Consider the following 14,842-nt stretch of genomic DNA (forward strand, 5'->3'; position numbering starts at 1 on the left):
CAGGGGGTGCGGGTGAGGTGGGAGGGGAGAGCCCAGGGTTGGGGCGGCAGGGGGTGCAGGTGGGGTGGGGGGAGAGAGCCCAGGGTTGGGGCGGCAGAGGGTGCGGTGGGGTGGGGAGGAGACCCCAGGGCTGGGGTGGGGCGCAGCCAAAAATGTTTTGCTTGGGGTGGCAAAAAACCTAGAGCCAGCCCTGCCGGGGGTTCCCGATCCCCACTCGGGATGGAATCCTCAACCCACTCGTACACTCGTTTGGACAGACGCTGATTTTACAGAGGCAGGGACCCCGTAGGTACATTCATAGCCCACGTACCCCGAGGGCCAGGGCCAGAGCGGAGTCAATGGGGCTGCACCCCAGCCTCCCGCCGAGACCCGCCCATGTGACTGTGTCCTCCCCAGCCTCCTCCCAGTGGGGCTGCACATCCTCTGGCCTCCTCCCTCACTAGCCCCCTTGTCTCACGGGAACACTTTCCTCTCCCGTATGTCCCCAGCCGAGAGGTACAACCAAAGCCCTTGGTGTCTAGAATCTGCTGTGGTGGCAGATGTGGATTTTCTCCCTCGCCGAGTGACAGATCTGACAACAGTGCAGGGGCTGGACGAGGCAACCGCCTGGTCCTACGAGTCTAGGAGTGTCTCCGCTGAGCCGACAAGCCTTGAGCCCGGCCTGCAGACCATGCCCTAATCCAGACCACGCCGCATGTGCATTCGAGCACCCGCAGAACCTCGATTTCAGGGAAGGAAACCAGCCCCCGGCAGGCCACGTGCCCCGGGCTTATTCTCAAGCTTCTCAGACCCCCTGGACCAGCCAGGCCTTGCAGAGCTGCAGCCTAGAGGTGTTAAAGCCATGAACTCCATTGCTCACCTTCCCCGGACAGCTTCCTCCCCGTGCTCTCTGCTCTGTGCTGCGTCACGGCTCCCTGCGCAGCGCGGGCAGGCGGCGAGGAAGGCGTTGCTCTGTCGGCAGTGATCTCTTTCACACAGTTCAGCCTGGGGCGGGGCGAGCTCCCCGCCGCCACTTCTGCCGACACAGAAATATCCAAGTCTGCTGCCCGCTCCTGGCCCCGAGCCATAGGGCAGCTCTCTCTGCCCCTCAACAACATCAAGACCAAGCCGGGTTGTGGCCCAGGTCCCACGTTCATTGCCTGTGCTCTGCCCGAGCTGTTCTGCACTAGATACGTTCATGGAGGATGGGTCCATCAATGGCTATTAGCCGGGATGGGCAGGGGTGGTGTCCCTAGCCTCTGTTTGCCAGAAGCTGAGACTGGGTGACAGGGGATGGATCACTTGATGAGTCCCTGTTCTGTTCATTCCCTCTGGGGCACCTGGCATTGGCCACTGTCAGTAGACAGGACAATGGGGCTAGATGGACCTTTGGTCTGACCCAGTATGGCCGTTCTGATGTGCTGTTCCACCGTCCCGGGAGAGGCGGGAAGCGTGGGCGTTGCCATGCAGAAGCACGCTCGTTATAATCTAAGTGGCAAGCGGTGCTTTCTGCTGAGTGCGGTGCACGGATACACAGGAGCGGCTCTAGGGGCTACACGCTGGTACCTTACTCGCCCTGTCCTTGGGGGTTTAGATTCCCTGGTTACCCCAGAACGAACGGCACCAGCTTGCAGATGACGCCCTAGTCTCGGGGCTGAGGACTTGCCTCTCCCGCTGCCTTCCATGCAAGAGGCAGACGCTCAGCCCCTCCTGAGGCTGGTCTGCACTAGACTTTTGTACCTTGAGCTGGTACCTAAACGGGACCTTGGGTTACCCTATGACCCCTTCGGGGATCTCCCAGCACCTGTCCCCCTTCTCCTCAGCCCCCTAACTCCTGTCCTGCTGGCGTGCTGGGGTGACAGGCTGGTCACAGGAGTCTCTTTCCAACAGCTCTGCGGGTCACTGACTGCCAGTCCCTCTGCTCTAAGCAAACTGAAAAGCCTCTCAAGGCCCTTCGCTAGAAAGCCGGGTCAGCCGCTCACAGACTCCGTGACCATTCCTGCCTCTCAGACCCGTGGCAGCAGGTTCGATTCTCCTGCCTGGTTCCGCTTTGGCAGACCCCTTCCTATGCCCGCTGGAGATGGGAGACCAGTCGGCCAGCCCCTGGAGGCCAAATGCCATGGGCGAGGAGAAGCGCCTGGCACGACGGGCTGGCAGGCAGATGGCCGCCCAGGGAGGAGGCTCGCAGGGGCTGAGAGCGACTTCCCAAGCGCCAGGGTTTGTGAGCAGGGCTGATCACTGAACGCTTCCCATTCGGTGGGGGCAGCTCTGACTGCAGCCAATGGGAACTGGGTTGCTCCCCCCAGCTGGGCTGCTGCGGGGCTGGATTTCACCAGCAAAGATCCTGCATCCTGTGGGAGAGCCAGAGGCAGGACAAGTAGAGGCCGGGTGGTCCCGTGGCTAGGGCATTAGACTTTGTGCCCCGGTTCAGCCATAGACTCTGTGTGACCAGTTCCTATCCCTACGTGGGGATCTCATCCCTGCCCTGCCCACAGCGGTGCAGGGGGGTAAATGCATTCACAGACTGGGAGGCATCCAGGCACTACAGTGCTGAGGGCCAGAGAAGTACCTGATCTAGACAGAGCCGTAACATCCAAGTTCTCTGCTTACCTCTGCTACCGGAACTCCTCGTGTGCACATCCCATTCCCGCCGCTCTGCCTCTCCCCGAGCGCTGCTGGGAGGGGACTGGGCAGGACGGGATCTGGGCGCAGCTACTTCCTCCAAATAATCCTCCAGGCCTGGGAGGTTTTCCGCTTGCCTTTTATCTGCAGCAGAGAAACCAGACAGGGGTGTAGGCATGAGGCCAAGTCAGTCCTTCCCTCGAGCCGGGCCTAAGGGTTTGCAGTTCCCCTGCCCGGAGAGGGAGCCGGGAACCAGCCCGGTTCAAGTGAATGCAGTTTAAAATCCCACTGTTCACCTTCAGCCTGAAATCTCGAAATCCCAGCCTCTGGGCTGCTGCATCCCGCTGTGTTGTGGGGAGACGAGCGGCTGGCGTGGCTGGGTCTGGTTCCAGGCAGAGCCTTCAGACAGCGCTCTGGGCCCTGGACACGGGCGCTGACTGTAGCTACAACAAACACAGACAGAGCCAGCGTCAGACTCTTGCCAGGTGCTGTTCGTTCCAGACACCGCGGCGTTACAGAGCGTGCCCTGGGCTCGCTAGCATGAGCCGGTTCCGAGACAGGCCCAGGGGAATGGCCTCTCCGTGGCGGGGCCCCGTGGATTCGCCTGGTCTCGGAAGCACGGCTAAGCGCGTATTTCTGACAGGTCATTTGCTGCTGTGCTGGTTTTGGTTCCCGTCTGTCCTGGAGGTTCCTCAGCACCCCCTAGCAATCACAGCCATGGGACCATCGCGTGGAAACCCTGGACACCGAGTCACAGCCCAGGGCTGTCTTGGATCTGCCAGATGCCTGCAGTAAGATCGTCCCGTTCAAGCTAGGTGGTTCGCGTAGGGACCGTTGTTCTGGCCCAGCAGGACTCGTACCCAAACGATCTCCCCCGTTCGCCTCCGAGCCCCACCCGGCAACGTTCAGATGGCTAACCCAGGCCACTGCCGCGGCTGGACACCTTGGCCTGACTTTCCGCCTGTGATCTCCAAACCCCGCCTCAGGGCTCCGCTGTGCTACCCCCGCGCGGGGCTGTTACTGGCAGGCCTGCTGGGGCGACGGAGCCTTTCACCGCTAGGCCCATCAGACAGCGCTGCAGGCCGTGGCGCGGGGAGCACTCTGTGGTGACTTCGGCAAAGCCAGGATCAGCTCAGTGTCCGGTTCCTTCCACCTCCAACGGAGGCTCCATCGCTTCGTTCTTCCCCTCATTCACAGTTCTGCCCAGCGCCTTGGTTTACCCTGACTCTGGGGGGCAGACACAGGGGGAAGGAAAACTCCACCATCCCCCTCCCTCCATGTGTCCTATTCACTGACTGTCCCGTCCGCACTCCGGAGCTTCCCCTTCTGTACACCCCAGCACTGGGGTCTCTCACACCAGACAAGCAAGGGGCCTTGGGAGAGAGCAGGTCAGCGGGAAAGGGCACAGCCCCTCCTTTCACATCGTGAACCCGATCCTCCTCTTACCTGCACCGTGCCAGTCCCAATGCCCCGTCTCTGGCCTCCTCTGTGCTGTCTCTCCTTGCCGGCTGCCCACCACAGCGGCTGTGGCTGGGGCGCTGGGGGTCTGGGGCCTGGGCACCGAGATCTCCTGCAGGCACTTCTCCAGGCCTCGGAGAGGGGAATTCTCGGGGCTCAGTTCTGTTTAGACAAAACAGGATCAGCACAGAGCTTGGGCCCCAGAGCTGCTGCTGTCAGTGGTCCCCCACGCTCACCAGGGCTCCTCGGCCCACGGTCCCCCCAACCACCATCGCTCCTCAGCCCACTGGTCCCCTGACCCCACAGTTCCCCCCGTCTTACCATTGCTCCTCAGCCCAGGGTTACTGCCCCCCATCACCCCCCAATGCCCCCAGATAACCTGCCAGGACACATAACCCCGTCCCCAGCACAGCAGCTGTAAGAACTGGCTGGCACGGTAACTCCCGCTGCTTTGTGTGAGGCCGGGGAGAGCTCACGGAGCTCACGGGACACCACAAAGCCCCTGGCTCACCTTCAGTGCCCCACCTCCACGTCCCTGGCCCGGCGCCCCACGGGTCCCTCTCCCCGTCGGCACTGCTGCTGGAGGAGTAGCTAGACGGGATGCTGGCATAGCGCGGCCGGCCGGCGGGTATTTCCTTCAAGCAGTTCATCAGTCCGTAGAGGGGGGAGCTCCCCGCACTTGCTGCTGGTTTAACCATACAACCCCGCAGCATCAGGGCCGGCTGGGACGTGTCCTGGGCACCTGGGGGATTTCAGGACCCGGCGGCCCAAAACATTTTTAGATTTAAAAAGAGTGGGATTATGGAGAATTTAAAAAAGGGTCAAATCTTAATCCCGCTTTCTTGGTCCCGTTCTTTCCCAGAGGCACATCAAGGAGTCCCACGCAGCTCCCACGTCCCCCGTGCGCTCCCGCTGCTTGCCCAGCCCCACCCGGGACACTGCCCTGCCGAGCTCCCGTGGCTCCTTGTCTCACCTGCTGCACATGCTCTCCAGGGCCTCGGCACCGGTCTCCTCTGCTCCACCTCTCCCGAGACTTTGCTGGTGCAGGAGGAACTAGTTGTTGCACTGGAGCCTCTGGGCCTGGTCACGGGTATGTCCTTCAGACAGTTCTCCAGGCCTTGGAGGGGTGGCGTGACCTCGGAGACGGCCCCTGCTTTAACGAGAGGTAGGACAGCTCTGTCAGCGGGAGGCTGGGAGTTGCAGCCCTGCTTCCATCCGCCTCGGACACCTGTGACGCCAACGGGCTCTGCTAGCAGCTCCCAGCCCCCGCCAGGCACGCTGAAACCCCCAGCCTTTCCGGCCCTCCAGCGGGAGTGCAGTGTGTTACCATACGGAGCCCCGAAAGGAGCCCCAAGCACGGCAAGGAGCCGCGGTGATGGGCTTCCCAGCAAGCCACGTCTCACGTCTCACTGGACCTCAGGGCCTGGGGGACTTCGGGGAGTGGAAATCCGTGGAGAAGCCGCCAGAAAAGTATGACAGGAACCACGTGTTGCATGCGCGCCGAGGGCCAGATCCCCAGCACAAAGCCGCAGGAGTCACTGGGGCTCCGTTGACGTACACCAGCTGGTATCTGGCCTCAGGGGCCCTACGAACTAAACCAAAGGCAGCGAGAGGCAAGAAGAGCAGATCTTAAAGTCTGGGAGAAAAGTAAAAAGTATTCCAGAGAAGGAGAGATCAGAGGGTCCAAACCTTCCTTGAGCGCCTGCGGGGTGCTAAATAGGCGGCCGTGCGGCTTACAGGGAACTTAGGAACCGACTCATTCGAGGGTATTAGGTTTTCACTGGTGGATGACATACAGCGCTGTCGATACGCCCATAACGTATCATTTCCCCCCAAAGTCGGGCTGAGCTCCACTTCCAGTGGGTCTTGGACTATCCCACAAGGGGCTGCTTCCCCGTCTGAAAATCCTGCCTTAAGACGTGAAATGCTTCCATGAAAACTAGCGCTCCCCCCCTCCCCCCCATGTGATTGCAGGGCTAGTAAAACAGACCGAAGAGCGACCCAGTCAGACGTTACCTTTCAGGTCCGTGCCGTGCTCGGTTCCGCAAAGCTGAACCAGGGACACGGAACTCTCTATTTACCTTCTGTTTTCACTGGCCACCCCGCGGTCTCCAGTCTGCCCCGTGGATCCGGTGAGCTGCTCAGAGAGGAGCGGCTGCCTGGGGTATTGGACTGACTACGGCTAGGCACAGGAATGTCCTTCAGGCAGTTCTCCAGGCCTCGCAGCGGTGAATTCTCTGTACTGACGTCTGTTTAAACAACACCAAGCCCGCGTCAGTGCACGGCTGCAGCTCTGGGCTGGGTTCCCTCCATCGCTGAATGAGCCTGCGTCCGGTGCAATTCACCTCCGCGCTCCTACTGCGATTGGCCAGGCAGAGGCTGGGAATGGCTCTGCCTATGAGTTCTAGGTGTCTCACGGGGACTTCGAGGTATTAAGCTGGGCTCATCCCTGGAGGAACTCCACTCAGGTCAGAGTTACACCAGGGATAAATAGGAGCCTTTGCAGTGAAGAGACCAAATCGGTCTGGATTCACGTCTATTGCTGCAGGAAGAGCAGCAGGCTGGAAGAAGCGGGTTTACCTACAGCTAGTTCTCGGAAAAGCTTAGGGGAGAATCCTCTGTAGACACCCCTGGCTTCCACCCCACATTGTGTTTGTTTTTAATGGGTTAAAACACACACACACACACACACCCCGTTGTGTTTATAACAGGTCACACGCCATCCCCATGCCTACATATGGCAAAGCGTGTACCAGAACCACGCGCCACTCAGAACCAAGGTCTGCTTCTGCTCTCATTCGCCCAGGGAGAATCCAGAAGCCAAAACAGACGTACGCGAGATCAGAATCTGCACGTCGGGAACGCCAGCTCTTTCCCTCGTTATTTCTACTTGCGTGACGCACAGGGAACGTCAGCAGCAGCTCAGGAGCGCAGGTCTGGCGGAATTCACCCCGTAGCCCACAGGGTTACGTGGCGCCCAGGCCGTGTGCTGGGACCCTGCCGAGGGGTGAACTCTGCTCACTGCGTGGAAGTGAGCCAGGCTGCACAGGAGTACGGCTAGAGCTGGAACAGGATCGCCATGGGGTGTTATTCTGGCCCCGGCTGACCCTCCCTGCCACCTGATCCTTGTGGTGGGGACACTGGGTTATGGTGTAAACACTTCACCTGACCTTCTCCAAGTGATCTCCTTGTCCCGACCCCTGGCCTCCTCTGGCCCATGTCTCTCTGCGCGGGGCTGGTCAAGGTGATGCTGGCTGGCATGTGCGGGTAGCGGGGTTTATTTACCGGGATGTCCCTCAGGCAGTTCTCCAGACCTCGGAGTGGCGAGGTCTCCGTGCTGATGTCTGTTTAAAGAAAAGATCCAAAGCCCAGTATCAGCTGGAGCTCCATATCGCTGAGCCCTGTCATACCCACTGAGCCTTAGACCGGCTCGGCCTGGGCAGACACTCGTCCCACGTCCTGCTTTCGAAAAGAAACGTTCTCCTTTCCGAACCCAGGGACTGGCTGTAGGGGCAGCGCAGGGCGGGCTGAGAGCAAGGGTAATGTTAACAGTCCGTGTTAGACAGGAGGTCGGGCCTGATTATCTAATGGGCCCCAGTGTCTCACTCACCCCTTTCCTGCTATTCTGAACACATGACGCGTGTTACCTAGTCTCTGGGATGCAAAGGGACCTCGGACGTGCCAAGGATCTGGCCCACATACTCTTGATGAACACCAGTGCACACCTTCTTGTCAACTGTCTGTAATGGGCCACGCTCTTACCACTTCCAAAGCTATTTTTCCTCCCTTGGTATCCTGTTGTTAATTGATTTCTCTCGTTAGACTGACCTAACACTTGGTAAAGCAGCCCCCATCCTTTCATGTATTTATATCTGCTCCTGTATTTACCTCATACATCTGATGAAGTGGATTCTAGCCCACGAAAGCTTATGCCCAAATCAATGTGTTAGTCTCTAAGGTGCCACAAGGACTCCTCATTGTTTTTCCAGTGTAAACGAAACCCAAAGTGACTTGACCCAGGAAACAGACAGCCTGTGCCAGAACCCAGCTCTCCTGGGTGCCACCCCAGTGCCTTACCCACCATGCCATCCTTCCTCTCCAGGACCCCAAACCGACTCAAAGCCTTAGAGAAACCAGAGCCAAGGAATGCAACACCGCTGGCATAGCCAAGCGAATCAGAGAGTGCCTGCAGAGCTGGGGGGAACCAGGTGGCTGAAAGAGGAGGCACCAGACCCCTCTGGAGCGGTAGCAAAGGAATGGAGAAGGGAAAGGAGGAGCGACCCGAGCACAGACACCAGACAGCACGGAAAGCTGTGCAAGGCACTCAGGGAAAGACAGGAGAGACGAGGAGGAAAAAGAAACTCACAGCCTCATGGAAGGCACAGAGTGTTGATCACAGCACGACCAAGGCGAGAAAAGGAGTCAAACGCTGCAGTAAGGTTCCCTGCAGAAATAGCTTACACAAGGGTTCATAAACAATGGACACATGTTAATCAATTGTTACAGAGCCCAACCAATTGCTTCTGACTATGGCTTATAACTAAGCTTGGAAGGGTTCGATTTTTGTCAGCAAACGTGCATTTCACCGTACACACGCAAACCGACAAAAACTATTTCCATCAATAGTCATCAAAATGTATATAAACGTAGTCTGGCCATGAGGGCAGGGGACTGGACGAGATGACCTCTCGAGGTCCTTTCCAGTCCTATGATTTATGGGCAAAGTAGGAAGAATACTGCTTGGGAACTTAGGGTTTAATGTAAGGATAGTTACTGGGTATATTTTGACACATGATGTTGACAGATTGTGTTTTAATGGCTATAAAGCTTTACATGTTTGAAGCTCACAGTCTCCTGTTAGTAAATATTTATTGTCTGACCCCCCTAGTGTCTGACCCCTCTCCCCGCCTCACAGTTTTGCACAACTGATACACTTAAATGGCTAAAAATAGGAAAAAAATGCTTAAAACTCAATATCAATATTATCTGTCAAAAATATAAAAAAAACCCTGAATTCTACTACGCCTGCTTATAACCATCTATAGCATCTCCTAGTGACGTGCCAATAAGCATCTGTAACACAGCTTTCTCCTGCTTGTCACATCCATTCATCATTTATTAACCCTTTGAAACCATTTAGAAATGGAATCGTAACGGAAGAGTGACCGAAAAGGATGTTTCAGTGCCGTGCTAGGGTCGGAGATGGGTAAGGCAGAGACCGCTCAGTGACAGGGGCTGGGACCCTCCAGCAAGCCGGGCAGCCGTCGACAAGACCCACGGTGTGACAGCGTGTGTGTTCTTGGGCTCACCGTCTCCACACCAGCTCCGCACCACGCCTGTCGCAGGTCTCCTCGGTGACACATCTGCTCCTGCGTTGCAGGCCAGCACTCGGGAAGCCCAGGATGTACTGACAGGTGTTTCCTGCAGGCAGTTCGCCAGGTCGTGGAGGGGGCTGGTCCCTGGCGTCACCTCTGCTTGAGAAACATGGAGAGACACGCTCCAGCTCAGGGTTAGCGGCTCTCTGAGCCGCAGATAGGAACAGTGGACTCTGGCCCATCCCACCCCTTTCTAGGGCCCAGTCCTGGTCCCGTATAGTCCGTGGCAGAGTCCCATGGACTTCAGTTGGGACCGCTGGTTGGAGCACTGTCCTACCTTCAGGGGACGAGTTCCAGAGCCCGGCCTCCACTCCCCTCGGCTCCGGCTCCCGCTCGGCGCTGCAGGTCGGCGGGCTGGGATGCTGGGGGGAGGGTACGGCCACGTCCATCACACAGTTCAGCAGGCCACGCAGGGGGGAATCCTCCGTCGCTGCTTCTGTTTTAACGATAGGAACGATGCCCGGAATAACAGCCCAGTGGCTGTGGCTGGAAGAGGCGTCCCGGCCCTTCTGCGCATGATAAACCCACCAACCCATTCCCCAGCTCCCAGAACTAGACACCCTCCGATCAGACCCCGGGGATTGGGCCAGTGGCGAATTCAACTCGAAATGGACATGACCCGGAATCAGCTGCACTCCGAGGCCCCTCCTCACCACCCCTTGCATCCCTGTGGGACGGGCAGCACGGAAAGGGCTGGGGAGGGAACCAGCGAGGTCCTGGTAGGGACACGCGGATTTCTGCACGTTCCCTAGTATAGTCCCTCCTCTGCAGAGCAGGCGGACCAATGCCTGGAGCAACGCCCTGTGTACGGAACGCGTCTGGTGCCCAAAGAATAGAGATTTTAGGGACCTGAACCCCCAACCCCCCCCACTGTCCTGTTTCCGAGCAGAGGAGCTGACCCTTCCTGTCTCCGAGGTGTATCCAGCGGGGGCGCCCCCACCACGCACTACGGCTCTCACCTTCGGCGGCCAGGCTCCCAGCTCCGCGCCCTGGCCTCTCCCCCAGGGCTCTCTGCGCGCCGTGGCGGGCGGGCGGGCGGGAGCAACGGGGGCTGGTCACAGCGATGTCCTTCAGGCAGTTCTCCAGGCCGCGCAGCGGGGAGTCCTCCAGCGCCGCCTCTGCTTTAACGGACAATGGAGAGGGCACGGCCTGCAGGTGCAGGACAGGCGGTGTCTGCCCCCAACACAGTCACCCCCAACGCGCTGTACCACTCACTAGCCAGCCCCCCGGACTCCCTCAGCGAGATCCCCCATCCCCACATGGGCAGAGTCACAGGGGGCTGTGCAGGCCCCATCAGCCTCCCGGTCTTGACCTGAGATGCACTTTGAGAGTCCTTTGCTTTATGAGCCTGTGCTGGGGAGAGAATTTGGCTTCTGAGGCTAGCAGCCAGCCGGAGTTACTAGCCACGGCTCTGGTAACGCAGGCCAGGGCTGGGGGCGCTTGCTGGGAATACACACAGAGCTTTTACAGCACTAGCAGGACGCTGCCTAGACGGGGTTTATTTCCACTGGCAGAGCTAAACTGTGACAGATGCTTTGCACCAGTGTGTACTGGGGTGTGCACCACCGTGGCTTACCCTCATTTCAAATGCACTGGTGCAAGCCCTGTTTTACACCAGCACTGCCCAGCAACATTGGTGCAATTATATCAGTGCAAACCCCCTTGGGAACGCCTAGGTCTGTGCCGGCGTGTGAATGCGGCGTGGCGACCGCTCCGCAGCACGTGCCCTGGCGGCCGCCTGGTCTGCTAACGTCTGGCTGGGTTCTCAGCAGGGAACCAGGCCGTCCCGCTCGCAGCGGGTGACTTGCTGGCCGTTCCTCCGCTCCCTCGCCGTGAATCTCATCTCTACCGCAGCCTGAGCCCGTACCCCGGCCCTGGGGACCCGCTCGAGGAGTGGTCAGCTCCTGACGCTCTGCAAGCGTTTTCAGCAACGACTAGCCTGGGGGTAAGTGGCTGCTTGTTGCTTCTTAAACCCGCGGAGCCTCAGGTCTGCTGCGCACGTCTCCCTCCCCAGTCTGGAAGCAAAACCCCCGTCTCACCTTCCCAAGGACCACGCCAGGGCCCCGGCTCCAGCCCCCTCTGCTCCGCCCCCTGGTGGGCGCTGCTGGTGGAGGGGCTGCAGGTTGGCCGGGCGGTACGACAGGGGCTGGTCACGTCTCTCCAGCAGCTGAGCAGGCCCTGGGCAGGGGAGTTCTCCGCAGCGCCTTCCCTTTTAACAGCTCCTAGGAACAAGTCAGAACTTCAGCTGCTGGGCGGCTGCTGCGCAGCGGGTCCCTCCGCTATGGGGCACGATAGAGACTCGCTGCCCCACTCCTCCGACCTCCGCAGGCAGCAGCCATGTGACTCTCTGCCTCTTCCCGCTTCGGGGCCGATACCTTGGTAAAGCATTTCCCCTCAGACAGGTCCCCGGAGGACAGGCTGACCCCGTATTTGTCTATGTGGCCGGGGATTCTTTACATCAGTCATCAGCGGTGTGGCCTGAGGGGCGGATTGGCTCTACTTTCCGGGTATAAATCTGATGACCAGGAGGCCTGGATGGGGGCGGCCGCTGGAAGTGATGGATGGCTGACAGGAGAGACAGACACCAGGAGCACCGAGCCATCCACCACCCGGTCATCACGGCAGAGCCGATCAGCAGTGGGAAGGCTGGGGAGGGAAGGCAGGCCAGGGCACGGCCATCTGTCTGAACCACAGAGCGGCATATGGCCCGCGCCCCCTCCGGTGCAGTCTCACACAAGGCACGTACACGGGATGGGGTGTGACTTTGATGGCTCACCTTCGCCAAATAGGCTCCTACCCCCAGCCTCTCCTTCCGCCCTGCTAGGGGGGGAGCAGCTAGACGGCCTGGCAGGAGGGCTGGCTTTGCTCACAGGCCTGGCTGATGGGCCGCTCTCCAAGCTGGGGTCCTGTGGATCCTCCGCGGTTACTTCTGTTTTCACTGTATGCAGAACAGCAAAGTCCGGGTCAACACCTGTGGGGCTGGCTCAGTCCATCCACAAACCTCCTAAAGCCAGCGGAGGGTCTGGCAGACCGAGCACAGGCTGGGCAGGGGAAGCCTGGTTTTTATCCCCACTTCTGTCAATGAGTCGCCCGGGACAGAGATAACGACCCTCCCCGCCCCCGCAAAGCCCGCCAAGACCTGCTCATGCGACTGCTTCTTGGTGCAAGCGCTCAGCATTATTGTTCCCTGGATGTGGACAGTGGAGTTTTTGAGCCAGCTCCCCTACGAGAGGCGCCTCTCCAAGCTTGTGCAGATACGTGCAAGGCAATGTGGGAAACACCAGGCACAGCTAGACACACTGCGAGGGCCAGTCACCCCGCTCCTGCGTCTCTCGCCAACTGCCCCTCCCTTACAGCGAGCGTCAGGCGAGGGGCAGCCACGGACCGGCTGCAAAGAGCTGTTCCTGACTCCGAAGGGGATGCTATCATTTTACACACACTCACCTTCTACAGACGAGCTCCCATCCTCGCTCTCCAGCCTCCTCTGCCCTGGGTCCCCTCGCGTGCTGCCCTGGGCCGATCTGCAGGGCGACGGGTGGGGCTGATGGGGCTTATGAACAATTATTTCCTTCAGACAGTTTAGCAGGCCTTGGAGGGGGCTATTCTCTGCTGTCCCCGCTGTGTGAATATTAAAATAAACACATTATTAACTCAACCCCTCGCCCTGCACTGAGAAGCCCTGATCAGTCAGAGCTGCAGGGCAGAGGTGGGGGCTCAGAGCCAGCAATCAGGATAACATACGGGTGGGAGGGGTTAGTACGGTACCCCAAGGGCTGTAGGAAACGGGACTCTGGGCTGATCAGTGGTTTATGGAACTTAACCCTGAAAACCCAACCGTTGTTTATATTTCTAGTGGCCTTTCTGGAGATTCTCCCCAGACAGCCTGACTGGTCACGGTGTTACCTCTCGTGTGTGCACTGGCTGAGTTGGTCCTGATCGGGGAGGAAATAAGGGCTTCTCTGGACCTATTTGATTTGGTGTAGGAATCAGTTGTGTTCATATGGGGTTATGCAGTCCTGTCCTCTGATCCCCAGGCGTCCCTCCGCTTTCTCTCCAAATCTCTGAGAATTTCAGACCCTTCTGTCAGCTCGCAAGCCCCAGCAACGGAGCGACCAGGTACACACTGAGGTTTTAGGTCAAATCCATCACCGAGACCTAGAGTTTGGCTAATGGCACATCCCTCTGCTGCCAAAACTCCACCCCACACGAATCCTATAATCTTAGACATTTGCAAACCATATCCTCCTTCCGAGGAGAAGGGGCCAATCCGCTGACACTGAGGTCAACAGGCGTCTTTCCATGGACTCTCCCGGGAGACGCATCAGGCCCTATCCTCTGCCTTACTGAACCGTACCTTCATGAGAACATCTCCAAAGCCCCAGCTCCAGCCTCCTGTCTTCCACATCCCCTTGTGCGCTGCTGGTAGATGAGCTGCTGGTTGTGGTGCTTGGATAACTGGGCCTCTTTACAGCGAGGTCCGTCAGTCCCTGGATAGGGGAACTCTCTGTCGTGACTTCTCTTTTAACTACAGAAACAAACTAATTTCAGTCCAAGTCCTGCAGCCGAATGGCTCGGTTCCTTCTCTCCTGAACATGGTCAACACAGCCGACTGGATCAGCCGCTAGACCGTAGACAGGACACTCGCTTCTTTCAACTGTCACGCGTCTACCCAGAAACTAGGTTCATTTTGATTTTAGAATGCCTGAAACCAAGGGAGATCCACAATCCCAGAAATCACACGGGCTCAGCGCTTCTTCCCCCTCTGAGACACCTCTCTCCAGTGACCAGTGCGCGGAAGGGGATGCGGTGTAGGAGGACGGAGCGTGGCCATATGGAGGTTAACACGGCAACACGGATTTTGGTACACGCACGTACCTCTCCTCTGCGTGGCAAGAATACTGACCAATGCAGTGACATTCCCGTTGGATGGACACAGACACTCGAATAACGAATGGCTCTTATCCAGCTGGCACCCAAATAATCTGGGCTTAACTGGGCCCCAAATTCGGGCTGTGTAGTTTTGCACCCTGGGGGCCTGATGCTATTAATTTACACTGTATAAATCAGGAGTCACTCCACTGAAATTACATCAGTGTAAAACCAGTGTCAGTCAATCAGCCCCCGCTCATTCTCTGATTATACCACACGCAGGCAGAAGCAGAGCGTTTGAGCTCTCTGCTCTGCCTAGCCAGAGACGGTCTCTTCGTGCATTGAGGTATAAACACATTTTAACTCACCGGCAGCACATAAGCTCTTCACCCCCACCCCCACTCTCTTGTGTTCCACGTCTCCTTGTGCGCTGGGGTGACGGGGTCTGTGGATGGGAATTTCCTTCAGGCAGTTCAGCAGACCTTGGAGGGGGCTGTTCTCTGGAGCCACGTCTGTGTTAATAGCAAGAAAAGAAATCG

General features: G+C 58.4%; 1 protein-coding gene across 1 annotated transcript in view; it reads right to left on the minus strand.

Moving 5' to 3' along the window:
* KRBA1 (KRAB-A domain containing 1) overlaps nucleotides 1–14,028 on the minus strand; it is a 17,822-nt gene extending 3,794 nt beyond the window's left edge. Inside the window, 16 exon segments of the mRNA XM_024203287.3 lie at nucleotides 860–1,015; nucleotides 2,590–2,745; nucleotides 2,898–3,044; nucleotides 4,048–4,221; nucleotides 4,571–4,801; nucleotides 5,033–5,212; nucleotides 6,141–6,308; nucleotides 7,230–7,413; nucleotides 9,295–9,530; nucleotides 9,712–9,870; nucleotides 10,394–10,555; nucleotides 11,474–11,656; nucleotides 12,211–12,372; nucleotides 12,879–13,052; nucleotides 13,789–13,974; nucleotides 13,977–14,028. Of these exon segments, the coding sequence (XP_024059055.2) occupies nucleotides 860–1,015; nucleotides 2,590–2,745; nucleotides 2,898–3,044; nucleotides 4,048–4,221; nucleotides 4,571–4,801; nucleotides 5,033–5,212; nucleotides 6,141–6,308; nucleotides 7,230–7,413; nucleotides 9,295–9,530; nucleotides 9,712–9,870; nucleotides 10,394–10,555; nucleotides 11,474–11,656; nucleotides 12,211–12,372; nucleotides 12,879–13,052; nucleotides 13,789–13,974; nucleotides 13,977–14,028 (2,710 nt within the window).
* Between the last annotated feature and the right edge of the window lie 814 nt (nucleotides 14,029–14,842).

This window comes from Terrapene carolina, unplaced genomic scaffold, assembly GCF_002925995.2.
Source record: "Terrapene carolina triunguis isolate 2854851 unplaced genomic scaffold, T_m_triunguis-2.0 Scaffold668, whole genome shotgun sequence".
NCBI classification, from domain to species: domain Eukaryota; kingdom Metazoa; phylum Chordata; order Testudines; family Emydidae; genus Terrapene; species Terrapene triunguis.